The sequence below is a fragment of the Camelus dromedarius genome, chromosome 5 (genome assembly GCF_036321535.1).
Source record: "Camelus dromedarius isolate mCamDro1 chromosome 5, mCamDro1.pat, whole genome shotgun sequence".
Lineage (NCBI taxonomy): Eukaryota > Metazoa > Chordata > Mammalia > Artiodactyla > Camelidae > Camelus > Camelus dromedarius.
In genome coordinates this window covers 41,877,398-41,899,720 of record NC_087440.1, presented here as the reverse complement: position 1 = coordinate 41,899,720, position 22,323 = coordinate 41,877,398, and the positions used below count along the sequence as shown (strand labels likewise).

The 22,323-nt window shown below is 37.1% G+C and overlaps 1 protein-coding gene across 1 annotated transcript in view; it reads left to right on the top strand.

The window, feature by feature from the left end:
• Nucleotides 1-22,323, top strand: part of SLC25A21 (solute carrier family 25 member 21) — a 411,303-nt gene that overhangs the window by 214,718 nt on the left and 174,262 nt on the right. The window contains exon 2 of the mRNA XM_031453618.2: nucleotides 16,512-16,560. Coding sequence (XP_031309478.2) covers nucleotides 16,512-16,560 — 49 coding nt within the window. The remainder of the gene's footprint in view (nucleotides 1-16,511; nucleotides 16,561-22,323) is intronic.

The window sequence follows — 22,323 nt, the reverse complement described above, 5'->3', positions numbered from 1 at the left end:
TCCCAGTCCTTAATTTTCACCATGCATGTTCAAATTTTATGGTGGCTCTTCCTCCTCATAAGTCCCAGAGAAAAGTCAGCCTCATGCAATTCCTTGTAACCTATGAAATTTAAGAGAAACAAACATCCTCCTGTATTTCACAATTTTCTTATCCTTAAAAGTAACATTTTTCCTCAGGATAAAACTAGGAGGCCCTTTGAGTTGCTGATTCCTTTCAAGTTCTCCAAAATGATATGTTATCTGTCCGTCTATCTCTTCATACCTATTGACTTGTGCTTGGTCAAATTATGAGTGAGGGCAAAAACTTTCCCTTGGCTAGAATGGCTTTTCCTCCATCACATCACTTGCCTCTTTTTTGGCTCTTTTAATCACGTCATGGGTCTTGTTGCCCTTCAATATTCCTGTTAGAGGACATTCTTTTCAAGGACAAAAATTCACTAATAGAAAAAGCAATGTATATGGAAAATGTAGACACTGCCCTCAATTGCCTGAATGTTTATCCTAATTATTCTGTATTTGAAGTTTGAAAGAACTTTCTAAGAACAAGAAAAGGGGGAGGTGGCACCTTATATATTTTCAAAGCAGAATGATTATACGCTCTTAAGATTTAGAATTAACTTCTATAGACTAGGGACACTTATGTGGCCAGTTAGTCAAAGGAGGGGAACAGAAAAACTAGATTCACTATTGGGTGGGGAGTGGCACAAGTCCTTGTTATCAGCTCCAGCCGGTGGCAGCCTTGTAGGAAGGTGACAAAGGCTGCCAGATATTTCAGTTTTTCAAATAACCTGGAAGTCTGATTTTTTAAAAAGAAAACATCTGATTTCTAAATGTTGACAGCCATTTCATTTTAAAAAGAACACTATGCTAACTGAACAAAACACATCTGTAGACTATTTTCTGAAGGCAGTGCCTCAATCTTCTTTTCAATGCTTACTGCTTGGGCAAGCGATATGACATGGTTTTCAAAAAGTTGACGGAAGAGTTCTGAGCTCCTTGTAGATGACACTGTATAATCAGAAAAGTTCACACAAACTGATTTAAAAAATAATAATAATGACAGCAAAGTTAGGAATCACAAACGCTTGTGTGGTGATGACTTACAGTGTGCTTTCACACTCTATTTCAAGGGATCCTCAGGACAACCCTGTGGACTAAAACAGTAGGACTATTGTTTTTATTCTCATTTTACAGATGAGCTCAATGAGTCCTTCTTGATCATTTTAAGGATACAGAATCTTTGGAGAAATTGTTGAAAGTCATAGACATCTCTTGCCATAAAAATGAACATTAAAATAAAAATTCAGCATATAATTTCTGGGAGTTCATGGAAACCTTTTCTTTCCAAAGTCCAACCACAGAATAAGAACCTCTGGAATAAGTGATCTGTGAAACTTGGTACAGAATTCAAACTGAGATTTCCAGAGCCGCGTGCTGTGTGTGTGTGTGTTTCTACTACATGATGCCTCCCTCCTTAGAGAAGGGCGTGGCTGAGACAGCGGCCACCAGAGTAGAGCCTGCCCAGGCTGAAGAAGCATCCCACCTGTGCCACCACCACTGGGATGTCTGGACTCTGAGATGAGGCTGGGACCGGGGAGGGTGACCTCAGCAGTGCAGCCGGAGCCCGCGTCACCGTAGTCTCTGGAAAGCTTCTCAGGGTTGCCTACAAATCAGAGTCTTAGAGTTACAAATAGTAATAGCAACAACAAGAGTAGCCACTCTTTATCCCATGCTTGTAATATGCCAGGCACTGTTCGGAGTGCTAAAGTCAGTACAGTTTACCTGTATCACACAGATAAAGAAACTGCTAAACCAAGATATTATTATCCTGACTCTGGGTCTGACACTATTAACCACTCTGTAATACTGCTTTCCTTTTTAAAAAATACTTTTATTGAAGTGTAGTTGATTTACAATGTTATGTTAGTTTCAGGTGTACAGCATAGTGATTCAGTTATACATACATTCTTTTTCAGATTTTTTTTCATTATAGGTTATTACAGGTTATTAAATATAGTTTCGTGTGCTATATAGTAGGACTTCATTTATCTGTTTTATATACAGTAGTGTGTATCTGCTAATATCCCTCTCCAACCCTCTTTCCCCTTTGGTAATCGTAAGTTTGTTTTTTATGTCCTTGTGTCTAAGTTCATTTGTATCATTTTTTAGAGTCCACAAATAAGTGATATCATATGATAATTGTCTTTCTCTGTCTGACTTACTTGGTATGATCATCTCTAGGTCCATCCATGTTGCTGCAAATGGCATTATTTCATTCTTTTTCATGGCTGAGTAGTAATACATTGTGTAAATATACCACATCTTCTTTATCCATTCATCTGTCCGTGGACACTTAGGTTGCTTCCATGTTTTGGCTATTGTAAATAGTTACTGCTTTTCATTTTAGAGTGAGCATACTGGGGAGAGGAAGGTGCAGGGGAAGATCCTTTAGTCGTCATCATTCTTAAGATGTATGATAGTGCAGAAATTTCTGAAAAGTTAATTGTTTTTCCTTTTAAAACACAATGATTTTTTTTCCAGCTAGCATGGATTTGAAAAAAAAAAATACTGTGTATTTAAGAAGGTAAAGGAAAAACCTTAATTGTACCCAATCTAGTGTGGATTTTCATATGTATAATATCAGCCATTGCTAAACTCTTGTTAAGCTGCCAAAATCAGTGATAATCTGTGTAATCTTCAGTGTCCCTTAAAGGCCAGTGATACCAAATTCATTTACAGCTCAACTGAGTATCCAATATTTCCAAACCTTTGGGGAGTTCATACATTATGGATTTAAGTTCTTCACTTTTCATGCATAGTGTTATATGAGTCATATAAAATGAGATAGTTGCCAAATTGAAATGAGCAGATGCCAAACATGAATAACTTACACAAGATACAGAGTTAATCATATTTTATGTGAAAAATTCCAGTATTCAAGAGTATATCCCTTAAAAGAAGTGCATAACTTTTAATGAGTTATATAACCCCCTTGTTAAATGGATAATCTTGGAGTTTATGGAATAGAATGTTTGTTATGCACACAGTGTATAGAAGATTAATTTGCTTTGTGTATGATACTTGAAATAGAAACTTAAGCTTCAAGTGAACATCCAAAATGGAGAATTTGAATTTTTAAAAATATTTTACTGTTATTTAAATGATGGGAAACATAAAAAGTCAATTTTTTTACCCTCTATATTCTTGGAAGTAATTTCTACTTAAAAATTATTTAGGTTTAAAAGCAAGATTTTATATTGGAAATCCAGTTTAAGTACAGCAAACTCTCTGTTGTCAGTTGTTAAATATAAATCCCTATTAACTAGTACTCTAGGACTCAAAACTAAAATGAAATAAAAATTGATATTTTTTGGTTTATTGAAATCAGGTGAGGTTCTAAAAGTATGTGGTCTAAGTGGTTTGTCTTAGTATCATTACTAAGTTTGGCATAGCATCTTGCACAAAAGTGTATCCCAGTGTTATTACATGAGTAACATTTTATAAAATTATATTTTTAATGCACAATTATGTATAATGTTTATGCTTATGAAATTAGTTCTCACAGTACATCTCATTCCCTACCCATTTTAGCTAATGGTTTACTATAATTCAGGGTAGCTCAAAATACATCATAATATTGCCTTTATCCCATATTAGTGGAGATTACTAATCTTGTGTAATTATGCCACAAACTTCTTACTTTCTATGTTTATCTAACTTCTGCTACTACTCCTTTGGATTATATAAAAGACAGTCTCAACTTTTTCTAGGGGAAAAAGTGTGTGATGTGTCTTTAGCTTATCACAGATCTATTTTTAAAACTTGCAAATTAACATATTTCCTTTCTTATCATTCCTTCCTCTTCTCCTTCCTTTCTAGCTTACAAGTCCATGCCTCCTAAGTTTTTCTTTGGATTTTCATCTCATGACCTAATGCCTTAGGTTTTTTTTTCTTCTTTTTCCATGAGGCAATGTTTGCACACAGCTGCTCTGTAATGTATAGCATATATTGGCTTGAGAATGGAAATTTCACTTCTGTAAAGTGGTTTGGGATACACTTTTGTGCAAGATGCTATGCCAAACTGAATTGTGGATTGTACCATGCAGCCAAAGTTACCTCTGCCCCCCTGGGAAACAGTGTGCAGTTTTAATAATCATGATGCCCTATTGCAATGCCTTCCAAAGTTATTATGTAAACCTTTAAAACAGGGATTATGTCTTCCCTATTTCTGAACACTTTTCCTGATACAATAAATACTTAATACATGACAAGTTTAGGTGAGCCGGGGCCTTATCCACAAGTTAACATAATATCTTATGCAAGATATGTATATTTAAAACTTAAGCCATTTCATTTTCGTTCCAAGTCTGCTAATCTCACAGGAATATAAAATAACCAAACTATAAACTAGAGCTCCTAGTAGAAAAGTGTTTTTGGAGATGAAGTGCAGTTAATTAGCCCCAGTAGCATTGTCATTGCATGGTTAGCAGTGTGGAAGAGGAGTCAGCTACTTAGGATTAAAACTTAATTATTTAGATAAGGAAGCAACTAGTGTATTGTTTAAATATTGCAAACCAGTTTTATTTTCCAACTTACAAAGAAAAAGATTTTATAAAGAGATTTAAAACTCTGAAATTCTCTCTTCTATAGCCCTCTATCCAGGGATACACATGTGACCAAATCCCCACCACTCAGATGTCCACAACCTCCTTCCCACAGTTATTGGGTCAGAGATTCACATGTGACCAAAATGAAGTCAATCAAAGCCCTGCCAATATTTTCCTGTTGGAACCAGCAGAGAGGAGTCCTGCTTGCCTCCTACATCTAAAAGATGACAGGACAGGAATCGGGGCCTCTGGGAGGTAGTAGAGCTCTCTATGTTAGGAAATCTCTGTAGTGGGAGTGAATAAAGACAAGCCGAGACAAGCAGATGGGGGAAGGGGAGAGAACGTCTTGGAGCCAGTCATCCCTGCCATTTCCCGTCATTTCAATCATGAGCCAAGAGATTACCTTTTGATGTTTAAGCTGATTTGTGTTGAATTTTGTCTTAAACAACCAAAAGAGCCCTGACAAATGATTTTTGTTGGAACTGACTACCTTCATGAATAAGAAAGCATTGTTTCTCTTAACACAAACCTCCTCTAGCTTTTCGCTGGTAAGGTGAAATAGAAAATGTGGAATATGTGTTCACCCTGGAAAAAGCCATTTTCAAACACAGACGGCTCCTTGTAGGAGTATCTTTCAAGTATCTTTCAAGTTGTGTGAAACAAATATTGAAAAATTAAACTCTGCAATGGAAAAAAAAAACAGGATTATTTCACTTTTTAGACAATGACATTTTTGATTGCTCATTTTCAAAATTGTATTATGGTCCAGCTCAAGCCATTTCTTCCATATCAACTTTAAATCTCACATTCATAAATTCGGTTTTCATTATTCATGCTCTAAAACCCATTCCAAGGCAAAGGAAAGCCTTAAGTGCAGCTTGAGCAAACCCACTGTACCCTCACAGCCCTGGTCTCTCGACATACTTTATGATGTCACCCTTCTTCTTTCCGGGAGTGAGGGACATCCTCTCTCCTTCTTGGTAGTAAGATGAATTTAGTTCAGAAAAGTTGCCATTTATGAATTCATAATGTAGTTAGCAACTATGTGATGGCACTATTTAATTTGGCATTGGTAAGTGTCAGGATAAAGCTTAATTGTTGTATCAAAGAGACCCAACGACAGAGTGGCTTAAAGAACAAAAAGTTTATTTCTCTTTCATGTAACAGTCCTGATGGTAGTAGTTCAGTTCATCATGAAATCTCTGCTCCTCATAGTCACTCTGGAACACAGGTCCCTTCTAGTGGTCGCTCCACCATGCCCTAGCGCCCTGTCCTGTTATCTGTAAGGTGTAACTTGAGTTACTAACATACTGAAGTTCCAATTAGAGGGAAGGGGAAGTTAGTTATTAAAGAGGCATATTCATGGTCTTAATCTCTCTGACTCTCACATTCCGTGAGTGAGAACTTAGTTACATGGTCACGCACAAGAGATGATGGGAAATGCTATCTTTCCATCGTGGATCATGGAAGAAAGAGAAAATGGATTTTGGCGGAACTCTGGTATTGTTCCCAGAATTACAGTGGCCTTTTAGTTTCTACCGTTGTTTCACATGTCCCCTACATTACTTTATAAGAAATAAATGAAGAAATTGATCCTTGTAGCCTCAAAATAGCACATGAAGAAATTAGAGTTATAGCAGAAATATTGCTCTTCACTTTTTATTTATTCAAAAATTATCTGGTAGCTAAATTTAGTCCTTGAGTGAATATAGAAATAACACCTCTTTTATAAATTCTGGAAAATAGACATTATTAATTTACCTTTTTACAGATTGACAGTTCCTTTCGTGATGTTATGTTTATTTGTCTATGTTTTCAGACTTGGTAGGCATTCTGTAGAATTTCAGAGTAGATTGTCACAGTTTTAATCCTCATCAAGAGATTCTTCTAGGGAGGATGCACTTTAAGTTGCTTGACGAATGTTAGGGCTGCCTTCTCTAGAAAAGATGATTAATTAAAAAAAAATTTCATTAATTACTATCCGACCTTGCTTCAGATTATAAATAAGAATATATCCTTTTACTTTTGAGGTCTTAATACTGCAGATTCAAAATCTCTTAAAGTAGTTTTGTTTGGGTTCTTAAATAATCCATCTGTGGAGGCCTGTGTTTATTTGTATAATTATTTTAGTCAGTGTTTCAAATTTTATACATTTCTATATGATGTACATTGGCTATTAAGTATATTAACTGCTTAAGGTGTACAAATTCCGGTCCTTATAGGATCTTAATTAAATATTTGTCAAACTATAAACTCAAAGGAAACTTGAAGATCAAAAACAAAACAAAGACAGTATCTGCTGAATCGAGTTCAGGGAGTGGTGAATGTCCATTAGTGTATTTGTTCTTCACATACTTGGTGTTACTTACTAATAGGATCAACATTTTGTTCCTCCAGCATTTTTATTCAGTATATAGGTGATATACCATACCTTGTGCTAGATGCTGGAGATACAGAGAAAAAATTCCAGACTTTAGTTACTGTGTATTAATAAGAATGGAACTTAGAAGTTAACTCAATATTAACTCCACCTCTTATCTTTCTAGCTCTCTCCTCTAGTATCCTGACTCCAATAGGACCAAAAAGCCACTGCTCTGACCACCATGTCCTCATCCTCATTTGTCCTCACTGCCCTCCTTCCTAGCTTACATTCCATATTCAACCATTATAATCACTTCCTGGCACACATTCTTTATTGAAGTATAGTTGATTAACAATGTTGTGTTAGTTTCTAGTGTACAGCATATTGATTCAGTTATACATATATGTATTCTTTTTCATTATAGGTTATTATAAGATAGTGAATATAGTTCCCTGTGCTGTACAGTAGGACCTCATTGTTTATCTATTTTATATATAGTTTTTAGTATCTGCAAATCCCATACTCCTAATTTACCCCTCTCCCTCTTTCCCCTTTGATAACCATGTTTGTTTTCTATGTCTATGAGTCTGTTTCTGTTTTGTAAATAAGTTTGTGTCATTTTTTTTTTAGATTTCACATATAAGTGATATCATGTAATATTTTTCTGTCTCTTTCTGACTTACTTCACTTAGTATGAAAATCTCTAGGTCTATCCATGTTGCTGCAAATGGCATTATTTCATTCTTTTTATGGCTGAGTAGTATTCCATTGTATCTCTATACCACAGCTTCTTTATCCAATCATCCTTAATGGACATTATGTTGCTTCCATGTCTTGGCTATTGTAAATAGTGTTGCTATGAGCATTGGGGTGCATGTATCTTTTTGAATTAGAGTTTTCTCTGGATATATGCCCAGGAGTGGGATTACTGGATTATAGGGTAACTCAATTTTTAGTTTTTTAAGGAATCTCCATACTATTCTCCATAGTGGCTGTGCCAAATTACATTCCCACCAACAGTGTAGGAAGGTTCCCTTTTCTCCACACCCTCTCCAGCACTTATCACTTGTGGACTTTTTAATGGTGGCCATTCTGACTGGTGTGAGGTGATACCTCATTGTGGTTTTGATTTGCATTTGTCTGATAATTAGCTATGTTGAGCATCTTTTCATGTGCCTGACACACATTCATTTCTTTGCCTTCCCTCACTTCCTCATATTCATTTCACAAAAACCTCATCCTGGTTAAATATTACTCTGCCTACTCTGCCTGCCCGCATATAGCTGAATGTGACTACAGAAAATGACACTAAATTCATCAGCATTGGCCTTAAGTGGACCCTCAGTGCCACCCAGTAATCATACTACTTTCTCCCAATCCATCCCTCCCCTCACCCCTACAGACAGCTATTTCAAGACCTCCCTCTGCTCTTTCCAACGTCCCCTTTCTCATCCTCAGTCTCAGTTTATGATCTTGCTTCCTATTCTCCTGAGAAAATGGAAGTAAGCGGAAGAGAACCAACATCTATAACTATATACACAGTAGACACTCAAAAAAAATTTGGTGAATGAAAACCCTCCTGGATATATACTTGCCCAGCACTTAGAAGACTAAGATTAAGCACATTCAATGTTGTACAGTAGCAAGGAAACATACTGGGGTGCTCGTTGGGATGGAAGCCATAGAAGCAAATATTGTTTCTAGTGAGTTAGTAATTTAAGAATATTAACTGAAATCAAACATTGATTATTATTTAGATAACCTTTCTGTGAGTAGTAATATATTCAATGCTATTACAACTAAATATTTGTGTTACGAAATCTGTCTGCTGTCGTGTTTATGTAATGTCTCACACTTTAGTATCCAAATATTGTTTTTCAGCTCGTACTTATTTTACTTGAAGTGCAGTCAGTTTCATTTTTGCAAGTTTTTCATGTGGAAGTAAAGATTAGCTTATCCAGACTTAGTAGAAATTCTGTGTGATTAAACTGTGTGGCTGCCTGCATAATTGAAAGAAGAGTTCCTGAAAATGAATCAGCTTTGTTCTTTTTTCCCCCCATAACCTAGTCCTTGATAAAGACTGTGATATAGAGCGATTTACCGAAGACACTTGACTCAGTAAGCTGGACTTCATGGAAGCGTGGCACAGAGGCTGGTGTGGAATAACAGTTCAAAACAAGAATTTGTGAACCAGCCAAATGAAAACCCAATGGCACAAACAAACAAAAAAATAAGCCAAAAAACAACAACAAAAATAAGAACTTGTGTAGCTATGGTTCTTGGTCACTTGGCAAATTAAATACTAAGAGCTATCACTTAAAAGTATTAAAACAGTGTGATTAAGTGAAGAAAACTTGGCTATATATGAATTAAGGCAATGGTGACAAATATTTTTAAAGTTCTAAGTGTTTTACTCTATGAAGATGAATAATATGATTACAAGAAGTAGTACTAATTCAAATAGGAAGAAAAGCATTATAATTTCATCCTGCATTTTCTTTGATGGTAATTGATGTTAGTGACTTTCTTTTCTAAGAAAGAAATGGCTACTTGTGACCTAAAAACCTGAATTCCTCACTAAGCAAGATGCTATGTATTTGCCCAAGGCCATCTGTTTTTGGACTTCCATCCAATGACTAAGGGCAAAGCCGGCCTTGTAGCCACATTTCCTCTCCTCCCTTTTAAGGTGCTTATACTCTTAGAAGAGGCCAGGAGAAAGAAGCTGTTTTCCTGAGAAGTGGAAGACTGTTGCTCTCATCACCAAATTTCTACGTGGTCTGGATAACAAAAGTATCTGCACAACAGCATGGTGAAGCACAGGTGTGGTTGGCAGTGTGACAGGCTGGCTGCTTTCCTTGGGTATCAGTTCCTAAGGATTTCTTAAAAATTCTGGTGTAGGATCATAATTCTTATTGTTAAATTGTTGTGAACAGAGAATGTAAGCTAAAGATTAACTTATGGCACCTTTGGAAAGTTGTGACAAGCAGAGTTAAAGAGCTTCTGGAAATTAAATGCCCTCTATAGACTATACTTTTAAAATTATTTGAACCTAATAGACTGGGCAACAGAATTTGTGGTTAGATTTGATCAGTGTTCTGCTAGTAAATGGTTAACAATTGGCTCTCTGGAAAACAAACAAATAAACAGAAACTCTGATTTGTAGTCTTTGCCATTTTCCCTAGTGTGAATAATCCCATGATGGCCAGTTTCAAGCTACCAACTTGATGCCATTTAAATACATGGTTGGGAAGAGAAGCATCCTGTCTGTCCTGTATGAGCCTCTTCAGTGCAGCACTGGAGGCGTGGGCAGGGGGGACTGAGTTCTGTTTCTGACTCTTATGACAAATCCTTCTTTCTAGGCAATTCAATAAAAGAAGAAAGAATGACCAGTGCTGTAGATGTTACCAAACTTTTGAAGAAACTAGAATTTAATTATTCCAACCACTGAAAAAGAAGGGCTAACTATGTGATGTGATAGAGGTGCTTATTATTGCTACAGTGGCAATCATACTACAGTACATAAACATATAAAGTTAACATGTTATACACCTGAAATCCACATAATGTTTCATGTCAAATATATTTCAGTTTGAAAAAATGAAGTCCTGAGGCAGAACAAAATGTTTTTTTCTTTCTGGTTGATGGAGAAGTCCCCAGAATTGGGCAAGGCTTCTGTTGAGTAGAAAGATAGGTCCTGGCACTCGGCAGACATATCATAGAGTCCTGATCCCTCCTTCAGCTGCCCTTCTGCATTTTGATAAACTTCTACTCTTGAAATGCTGGTCAGCTTGAACATTTTTTTTGCTTCAGATAAACAAAATAAAATGCAAACTTTTTCTAAATGTGTATGTATTCTATACACATAATCTGTTAAACAAATGCCTCTCTTTCTCTCTCTTCACAGTTCCTTCTCTTTAGAGACATTTTATACACTTCTAAAGGTATATTAGCATCTGCCAACCGAATCCACAGTTTATTCTCCCCCTGGTGTTTCTCTTTGCATTACTGATTGTCTTAAGGCCCATATATAGCAGTTAGCTTTCCATAAAAGACAAAGATAGCTTAAAACTGGACCACGTATCTAAGTGCACTTGGAGCTTGCTTGGGATCTAATATAAAGCTTAATTACAAAAAAAGGAAAACAAAAGGATAACTTCCATTGAATTAAAGTAGGAAATAATTTTTAAGTATATTACACTGAGCTGAAATTGAGTTAAAAATACAAAAACTTTGTTTACAAGTGAGATTTTCATTAGTTTAATAATTTTCAACCCCTCTGTCTTTGCACTCAAAGTATGATTTTAAAAATTCACTAATTTTTAAATTCTACCTCAAATTTTCTTGCTACCTGTACATTATCTACCATGATTTCTAGACCATAATGTATGTATATGTTTATAACTCTGAAATATATATTTCTAAATTCTTAAGTCAATGGAATAATAAACTCTATGAGAATAAGAAGTATGTACCAAGAAAATTACTGTTCTCCCTTTACATTTGTGCTAACAGCCATTGCTTAGGGTTAGTTTCTTTAGAAAAACACATGCTAATAGTAAACTTCCATGAAAATATTTGCTTCAGAATTTTTAAGGAAGGCTATGACTTGCCCAGAAGCATAACTTTTAACAACATCTTTCAAACCTGCCAAATAACATTGCCGATTTAGCCAATTCAGTGCACATAATATTAATTTACTGTGCCACAAAGGTGACGTGCCTTAACTGTTATTAGGGGAAAGTATAATGTATCTGATGTCTCTTTATGAGTCTCATATTGCTTATAATTCAGTAGGGCTACCACGTTTTCTGGGCAGGCTATCAAGTAGGATGTTGTAATGATTTGCTTGACTAGTAGAGTAGATGAAAAAATATCAGTTCTGTCTGTAGCTGTTCTATTTTTGAATTTCAGATTTGCACAGTTTCAAACCATTTATTCCTCTGTGGTTCCCTTTAAAAAACAAAAAACTATTCTTTTATTTTTAAAGAGTTAAACATGTCACACAAAATCAGTTAAGGTAATGGTTAGAACAGTGTCTTTCAGAGAACAAAAGGGAAGTCTTAGATTTAATTTGAAAATGCCCAGGAAGGATCTGTAACACAATGCAAATTTATTTGGTTTGATAAAATGAAAACATAGGTCTTCCTTGTAACTGACATCTTGGGGATGCTTAAATGCCTCAGTTCTCTGTCTGTACTGCTGTTCCTTTGCATCTTTACGCAGATGTTGAGATGCTTTCTGACTCATAAAATGTTAGTTTAAAAAATTGTCTATGGAATAATCCATTCTACTTAGAGGATAGGTACAAGCTGAGAATATTTCAGTAGACTTACTTCCTATTTTGACATTATCATAAATTCCTTGAATGAGTGGGCTAGTTCTCCTTGTATACACTAAATTCTTCAAACGTCGTCTTCTACACACCACTGAAAAGGAATCCCCTCCTTGTGGCAGGCTTATTTTACTATGTAATTCGGTGTCTTTTTTTCAACAGATATTTATTGAGCAACTACTAGATGTCAGGCATATTCTAGGTATTCAGTGTGTGCTGGTGGACAGTACGGACAAAGATCTCTGCCCTGGTGAAGCTTGTATTCTACTGAGAGAGATGGGAAACATTAAACATAAAAAATAAGTAAATAATGTAGTATGTTAGAATTTGATAAGTACTATGGAAAAAGGAAAAAACAGAGCAACATGAAGTTTTATTAGTGCTGGGGTAAAGAGGAGCAGGCCTCTGTGTTAGAGCAGTCAGATTATTTGCTGACCATGTGAGGGAAGTTGGCCAATTAGAATCTGGGGGAGAAGCATTCCAGGCAGAGGGAAAGGCTAGCACAAAGGCCAAAAGCTGAGACAGTCCTGGCATGTTTGGGAAACACCCCAGGCCATTGTGGCCAGAGTAGAATCAGTGAGGGGGACAACAATAAAAGAATTGGTGAGAGAAGATATGCAGGCCCCAATTATGTATGTCTTTTCCCTGAGTGAGATGGGGAGTCATTGCTGACCAGAGGAATGTCATGGAATGACTTACATTTTAAAAAGGATCACTCAGGCTGTTGGGTGAGAACAGATGCAAAGGGTCAAAGATGGATGAAGGGAGACCTGTTAATGAGGTGCTGCAGTTAATCAGCTGAGAAATGATGATCATGACAACCAGAAAGGGGGCAAAGGCACAGGCAGTAGAGGAGGTGAGAGATGGTAGAAGTCTGCTTATATTTTGAAGTAGAGCCAGTGGATTGGAAGAGGGTTTTTAGAGAAAGAAGAGTCCAGGGTGATTCTAAGGTCGAACAGATTGGCTTTTGTTTTGTATTTTGTTTTTTTGAGCAGAGGTGTAGGGGAAGATGGCCAGGAGTCCAGTTTTAAACATGTGAACTTGGAGATAGGTATTAGATATCGAAGTGGAGATGTCAAACAGGGCAATCAGATATTTAAGTCTAGACTTTGCAAGAGAAGTCTGGACTGGAAATGTAAGTTGGCAAGTTGGCAGCATATAGATTGTAATTAAAACCATGGGTTGGCATGAGATCACCAAGGGAGTGAGTGTAGATAGAGAACTTCCTGAATGTATTTCATGTATTTAATGTTATTTACTCAATGGGCCTATAAACTGAAATACTCCCTCTTCTTAAAGAGCTCATGGTATGTATTTGACTACACACTTTCACAAGTGCAGGAGATGCCATTCACATAGTATACAATGTCCGGAGATGAATATTGCAATGGTTAGCATGGGGGTCAGAGGAGCAGTGTGGAGAGACAGGTATATATTTCTGTATGTTACTAGCCATAGTACGGTGTCATAACTGCTATTCTTGATATATGTAATGGAATTGTCATATAATATTGGTAATGTAAAATGTAATATAACTGGTATATGTCATGGAATTTTAGAGAAAGGAAATGTGGATTGACTCAGTGATAAAGAGGTGGGGTTAATTTAGATGACTCTGATCTCAAATGATATATCTTAGAACAGATGAATGTATAGTAACATTGTGTATAGTTAAAAAATCAAAATTAAGACCTTAACTGAAGGATCACTCAACATTGTCCTTTAATAATGTTCAAGTCTACTTTTGGGCACCTAGTTTGCCTTCTGCATTTCCCCATCCTATTGCTAAAAAGCTTACTGAAGCCATTGCAGCAACTGCTCGTGGGTGAAGGCAGAGGTGGACAGGAAGGAGGCACAGGAATGACAATAGCTTTCCAGGTTTCTGTACTTTAGGATTCTGTTGGGAGTTAGCAGAGGTGGTGTGTCCCCTAGTCAGTCGGGCACCCTCCATTGTCTCTTTTCTGTGGCTCAGGTTGTAAAGGGATGGGTAAAAAGGTGGGTTTTCTGCTTTATGTTGTAAGCGTTCTAAATCCGCAAAATGGAAAAAAAAAGTATCATCCCATCCTTTCTGGGAAGTCATGCCTTTAATGTGATTTTCTACTCTCAGCTCTAAGGAAAAAGGATGCTATTTAGTCATCCACCAGTGGTTTTTGACAAAGTAGGTGAAAGTTGTAGACAATGCTTCCCAGTGAAATAGATAGATAGATTTTAAAATTTTTGAATGATCTTTACAGAAATCACAGAAGTCAGCCTTGTGACCTAGCATGAATAATCTCAAATATAAAGCATACCCAGGCCACAGATGAATTAAAATTTTACCTAAAACTTAAAAATATTTGTCTGTGTTTTCTGTTGTTCATTTTATGAGAACCGTGACATAGTTCCTTGATGACTGCTGACAATTTGGGATTAAAAAGAAACAGTTATGAAAGACTAGAATAGATGTAGAACATAAATAGCAACTTTCACACTATAAATAGCAACACTGAATCACTGGGCCTGAAACTTAGTTTCATGCATGTTGCTGTTCTCTGCTCATTGTTTTCCCTTTACCTGTGAGGTTGTTCTCAATGTGTCACTCCTGTGTCCACCTTTGAAATCCTTCATCCTATCAGGCACCCTTGACGTTGCATCAGGCTGTGTCCCGGCATCTAGCATAATACCCTGTGTGCACACAGCTCTCAAGAATCATTTGTCAGTCTGTTAGGTGCTGAACCATCTCACGTTTACATAGCAACTGAACATCTGGATATGTGATCAACAATATTGCAGTCCTACATTCAGGTCCTTCCTATGCTTTACTGTGTATCATTTTAACCAATATTTCTCTGTCCTTACTTATTTGTTCAAACTAATGAAATAAATGCAGAAGAAATATCTGCCAGTTCAGTTTATCTAGAAAATTAACTGGCATAGCGGCATGTGCAGTAACCCTAATCAGCATTAATTTATTTATTCAACAAATTTTTGTTGAGCTTACTGAATGCCAGCTATTGTACAAAATGATTCATAAGTGAAGGTGAATAAGGCAGGTAGAGTCTGTCTTCATGGAGCTTTTAGGAAATCAAAACAGTTGCAGAACCAGTAATAACACAAGTGCAGGGTGCTGTGGGAGCATCGAAGGGTACTTGTATCTGTTAGAATTAGGTTCCGGTACAACTGGCGGAAAATCCAAATAGCAGCTGTTTAAAGGAAACAGAAAATTTTCTTCAACATGAATGTCTGGAGGTAGACAGCCCAGAACTCCATGATGTCAGGGACACTTCTATCTTGTTGCTATGCTGTGTGTGATCTCCATGCCCCAAATCACCCCACTGTGCAAGGTGGCTTCTCCTGCACTAGGTCCACATTCCACCGGGAGGAAGTAGGAAAAGGGAGGAGAGGAGCAGGCTCTGGAACTTTAAGGACTTCCTAGAAATTGCTCAAAACACTTTCACTTACATCCTTTTGGCCAGAACTTGGCCACATGGTGACCTAGCATCAAGGGAGGCTGGGAAGTGCAATATTTATTCTGGACAAATAGGAAAAAAAGGGGATAGATACAAGGGGACAATTAACAGTCTCTGCCCCAGGATTTCTGGGAAAATAGTTGCCCAAATTGAGACCTGAAGGTAAGTAGGTTTCTCAGAAGAAGTGCATGTGTGTGCGTCCTCGCAGGAGGACAACATTCCAGAAAGAAGGAAAAGCCCAGAGAATTGAACACTGAGAAGAAACTGTTCTTTCACCCATCACAATGTGTCCTTGCACGATAGTGTTTGTTCTCTTCTAGATGGGCATTGACTCATTCTTAGACGTGCTTGGGACTCTGGTACCTCCATGCTGTGACGAGAGAGGTGGTGCATTTACCAAAGGGGAGAGGGCTGAGGCATCAGTGCTCATGTGTTTGCATGTTAGTCAATGTGATTGGGAGCAGTGGGAGGATTAATGGACAATGAGTAGACTGCTGGGAGAACACATTAATAGACATTAACATCACTCCTCTGCTTGAAATTCCTGCTTGTGCCAGAGCTCTTATAAAGAAGTAGCCACTCACATATCTTGCTCCCATTGAAAAGACTTTCGTCTTTTGCTGTTAGCCTCTATTACCTGTCATATCCAAAGTCCCAACTTTTTTATTTGAATCTTTATAGCTGAGAAATCAATAGAGTCAAGTAAATAAGAACCAGTATTTATGTAAGTGTTTATTGGGCTTTTCTTTATCATCTTTTAGGTCTTGTGGAAATTTGCCTGATGCATCCTCTCGATGTTGTGAAAACCAGGTAAGGTTCTGCATGAACAAGTTTTATTGACTTTGGCTGATATCCAAATTAAGATCTGTCAGAACACTAAATGCTAGAACTTGTCCTAGGCCGGTAACTTCTCCCAATAATGGCATTTATATTTACTTCTTAAAGAAAATACTATCTGACAGATAAAATGTGAACAGTGAAAAGCATTTCTAGATAGAGGTCATTCGAAGGTATATTTTACTGCCTTCACATGACAACCACAAGGTATGATTTGTGACTAAACTGGTAAGTGAGGGGAATTTATCAAAATGAGGTAAAAAACTAAACTTTAGTGAATTATGACAGCAGATTTCATTTGGCATTGCATATAACAGATGGCTATTTAATAGTCAGCATTTTGGTGTGGGACTCCAAAATTTCAAGTGAACTTCTTAAATGGTGCTTAAAGAATTTATTCCTACAACTGTGTCAATGCAAAATGCCGTATTTCCTGGAAAATGCATTTGCCTTTAAAGGGAGATACAAATCAAGGCAATATATTAAATTTGTTTACCAAGAGAAAAAAAATTGTGGGTTTTGATGTGATCTAGAGCATTTTTAAAATTTAAATATGTGGCTGAATTACTGAACTCTCTATTTTTCAAATTAGAAGCTCTGAAAGTTTCTGTTTCTTTGCATTGTGTAAAACCTAACAGTACCATACCTAGGTTGGAGCTTAATAGCAAACAGTGCCATGAAAGAGTGATGGTCAAACAAACCCTTACTGCCACAATTAGGAAATACTTGATGAGTCAGGCTGACCATTGAATGGACATGTTTCTTAATTTACCTAAAGAGGCAACGGAATCTTAGGCTGGTTGCTGAAAACAAAGGAAGGTGACTGTGACATGTAAATAACATTTCATTTCTGATAGAGGTAGAGAAAAGAATTTGACCTTTTTCTTAGTTCAGCTTGGGCAGCTATAACAAAATTCCATAGACTGGGTGGCTTAAGCAACAGACATTTATTTACTGTTCTGGAGGCTGGGTAGTCGAAGGTCAGGGCGCCAGTCAGTTCGGTTCTTGGTGAGGACCCACTTCCTGACCTAGAGACAGTCACCTTCTTGCTGTATCCTCATGTGGTAATGGAGGGAGGGAGCCCTGCTGTCTCTCCCTCTTCTTATGGAGAACCAGTCCCATAATGGGTGTTCCACCCTCATGACCTCATCTAAACCCAGATATCCACCCCCAACAAAAGCCTAACCTCCAAATACCATCACCTTAGGGGTTAGGGCTTCAATATATGAATTTTAGGGGACACAAATATTCAGCCCATAGCAACCTCAAGTCACCAAACCTAAACAAAGAAAGAAGGAAATCAAAAATTATCTTCAAATGTAAGGTGTGTGTACTCCATGGACCATCTTTTACATAGGGTTCAGAAACAGAAAGCAAATCTCACTGGCATTTCCTTCTTCAGTCCCATGTTAACCTTCTTTGAAAAGTCAGATTATTGTTGTTAATCTCACCAAGGAATAAATTGTCTTTTTCATTTAATGATTATTTCCTAAATTAGCACAGTGTTCAAATGAGCATGAAGGAGAAATAAGAATGATTTAAATAAGACAAAAATTGACATTATGGTTACTCGTTCATTCATTCAATCCTTCATTCATCCATTTAGCAGTGTGTATTGAGTATCTAGTGTGTGTGGGTTCCAGACTAGCACTGCCCTCAAAGAGCTCAAAACCTTGTAAGTTAATTGGAATCTCATCACAATGAATTTCAAACACTGTATCATTTCATGGTACTGGATTTGAATAGAATACTTCTTGAAATGGATGTGCCAAGATATTGGGGCTGTATGTCTTCTTTGTTAAATAGATATTTTAATGAAAATAGCTTTCATTGATTGGCATTAGTCACGTGCTTTACCTAACTTCAGGGACCTTGAAGGAGAAGGGAACTAGATGCTGGATCATCATAACAATAAAAAGTATACTGAATAAAGACCCACAATCATAGAGTAAACTGAAAGCCCAAAAAATGTACAACTGCCTTTTTGTCAGAAGTGGAATATACAATATTGGTAGCATTTATCACCAGGCACTAACACACAGGTGATAGGGAGTGGGCAGGACAGAGTAAATTATTGCCAAAATCTTCGCTATTATATTGTACAGGAAATGACTAGGTTTCTAAATAAGATAAACTGTAAACTGTGAAGGTTGATACATGAAACCTTGTAGCATTGGTGTTCTTTCAATGACATCCAAGGGCACTGGATTCTAAGTTGTTGCGGGCACTGGATTCTAAGTTGTTGCAGTCACTGTCAAAGTCAGGCGTGGGATACAGCAGGCCAAATCTCACTTGCTTCACAGTGTGTGTGTGCGTGTGCATGTGTGTGTGTGTGTGTATGTATGTGTGTGTGTGTGTGTGTGTGTGTGTGTGTGCTTGGCCTGTTTTTGCCTTTCCTTGGATATTAATCCTTGAAGGGTGGTACAGTGAATTAATCTGAGTATGGAAATGACTCATTTTCCACAATATCTCATGTGCTGGAGTGTGGCAAAACCAATGTGTGTGTTTACTTCTTGAAGTCTAGTCTTTTCTTCTTGGGTTCTGTTTGTGCCTAATCTTTTTCTTTGTTGAATGAAAGATAACAGATTCTAAAAAATATATTTCCAAATTCTTTCTTCATGGGATTTTTTTTTCATTATTTTTTTCACTCTGTAAATGATCAATTCTGTTACCCCCAGCTGAAAGGACAAGAAGGTGGTGATGTTACCAAAGCCCAGGGGCCAGGGCTACCTGGAGAAAGCTAGGACCATAGCAGATCTGTCTAGTGGTAGCTGGTCTCAGAGGAGCCCAGCCACTGCCAAATTCCCTGCCTGAGGCAGACAGAGAAGGGGGAGATCCTGTGTGCTCTCTTCTCCCTACTGCCTAGTCTCCCATCAGCGCTCCTATATGCTGAACCCATGGGAGCCTGGGAAGTCCAGTCTGGCAGAGGGCGGTCCCTCCACATGACAGAGCAGAACAGTACAAGGGAAGAGTGAGACATGGTTCTGAAGACAAAGAGAAACAGGACTGATGCACTGCCATTTTAGTGGGATTTGGAGTAAGAGCTGACATAAACATGCATTTTTTTTAAACTGAGATATAATTGACCTATAACTTTATATTAGTTTCAAGTATACAACATAATGATTTGATGTTTGTATATATTGCAAAACAATCACCACAATCAATCTAGTTAACATCCAGTGCTGCACATAGTTAACAGTTTTTTTTCTTGCAATGAAACCTTTAAGATCTACTGTCTCAGCATCTTTCAAATATATAATGCAGCATTATTAACTGTACATTACATCCCTAGGACTTACTTATTTTATAACTCAAATTTGTACATTTTGACCATCTTTATTCATTTTCCTCATTCCCCACTTCCAGGACCTGGCAACCACCAATTCATACTCTGTATAAGTTTGATTTTTTTGAATTTGTTTTTAGATTCCACATATAAGTGAGATCATATGGTATTGGTCTTTCTCCATCTAATTTATTTCACTTAGCTTAATGCCCTCAAGGTCCATCCATGTTGTTGCAAATGGCAGGATTTCCTTCTTTTTTAATCACTGAATAATACTCCATTGTATGCGTATAATGTATCACATTTTCTCTATCCATCCATCCATTGATGGACACGTAGGTTACAGGCACGTACTCTCAATTCAGCATGCTTGACAGGAATTCACTTTTCACTTTGTATTTAAAAGATGATTATAATTGATAAATATTTTATGGAGAGATTTTATATATATATATATATATATATATATATATATATATATATATATATATATATATATATATATATATATATATATATAGGAAATAGCTTATTCTCCTCCATGTAAGTGCAGCTCCAGGGATAGACCTAATGTGAACATAGGCTAACCACACCGCAACTGCCTTGTTCTAAGTGACCCCACCAGATTTTAGCAAAAGAGATCTGGCTAAGATGCTGTAAACATGGCAGTTAGATCAAGAGCTCCTTTAGCATTCTCCACAGAGACATGCACATACACTGTTTTATAGTTCTGTTTATATACACAAAGAACTTTGTGTACAATTGTGGTTGGATCCCCAGTTAAGAACTCATAACTGCAAATGACAAAAGACTTTATATTTGCTTATATAATGAGGAAGACCAAAGGTAGTTTAGTTTCTAGCTTCATATCCTCCAGAGATTCAAATAAAATAATCAGTAATATCTCATACCTCTCTCATATTGTCTATTCATCTCTCTCTCTCTCTCTGTCTCTCCCTTCCTCCCTCTCTCCCTTCAGCTTTCCTTTCTCTACATAGGCTTCTATTTAGTGTGGCTTCTTCCATTTAGCACCAGATGACAAGCTTACATGATCTTTGGTGTTTGTTTGTACTCTCTCTCTGAGACAGGATTACCTAGTATGTGAGAACTCTGGCTCTAAAGTTAGGCTGCCTGGATTCAAGTTCTGCTTCTTCATTTATTATCTGTATAACATCAGTTAAGTTATTTCACTTCCTTGTGCCTCAGCTTTCTCATCTTTAAATGGGAACAATAATGGTACCTGCATTTCTGTAGGAAATAAATGACTCTCTCTCTCTCTCTCTCTCTATATATATATATATATATATACACACACACATACATATATGTGTGTGTGTGTGTGTTTAATACTATATCAGCAAAGAAAGTGGGAACTACAGAGACAAATGGAGTTTAAAAGGTAGTCAGGGAAACACAAGGGAGAATACAAAGTGTGAGAGAGGGGAAATGTTTAATATGGATTCAGGAGGTTTCAAGTTTCCAAGCCGGAAGGCTTGTGTTATGTGAGCACCGCATTGAAATCCTTCCTCAGAAGGGTGTTTGCAAGTAGAGAGTCCTCCTGGGTCTGAGGGCAGGAGAGCATCAGTTTCGTCTCTGTGTCCCTGGTGACATCATTCCACACATCATTTTAGGGCTGTACGCTGACATTTTTAGAGAACCCCCATGGGAAGCACAGTGCCTGGCCTCCAGGAGGTGCCCAGTGATTGCTGTTGAACCAATGAATAAATGAGTATTTGGAAACAATCAGAAATAATAGCTGCATGAGTTTTATGGCCAAATTGTAATGTCTGGCAAGTGAATAACGTGCAGCTGTGTTGTCTTCATTGAAAAACCTTAGATTTTATAAAAGAAGTGGAAAGTAAGAAGCTGTGGAAATAAAAAGGGAGAAATTACTTGATAAGATGGTGGGCAAAAACATTTCAAGCTTGTGTTGGAGTTTTGGAGACTAAATCGGGGAAGAGGGAGGTGAGAGGGATTCCAGAAGGTGTGTCAAGATGAGAGGTGAAGGGTGCCGAGGGAGCACGTGTGACAGGCTTTTTGATGGAAAGCAAAACGCTAGACTTCACAACTAGGACGGTACTGACTTAACATTATGTAACACATACATAATTTTAAGATTCCTAAAAACCATATTTCAAAAGTAAAAAGAAACATTTTGTGAAGTTAATTTTAACGTATATCTTATTTGACTGTGTCTTATTTGACTGTGTATATCCAAAACATTGTCATAGCAACATGTTAATCAATGTAAACATCATTGAGATATTTTGCATTCTTTTTTTTTTCATACTCAGTCCTTGAAATCTGGTGCATATTTCATACTTAGGGCACATCTACGTATTGATAATCAGTCATATTTCAAATACTCAATAGCCACATGTGGTTAGTGGTTACAGGATTAGACAGCACAGGCCTAGAGGGCAATGGGAAAAGAAATTCTTTAAGGG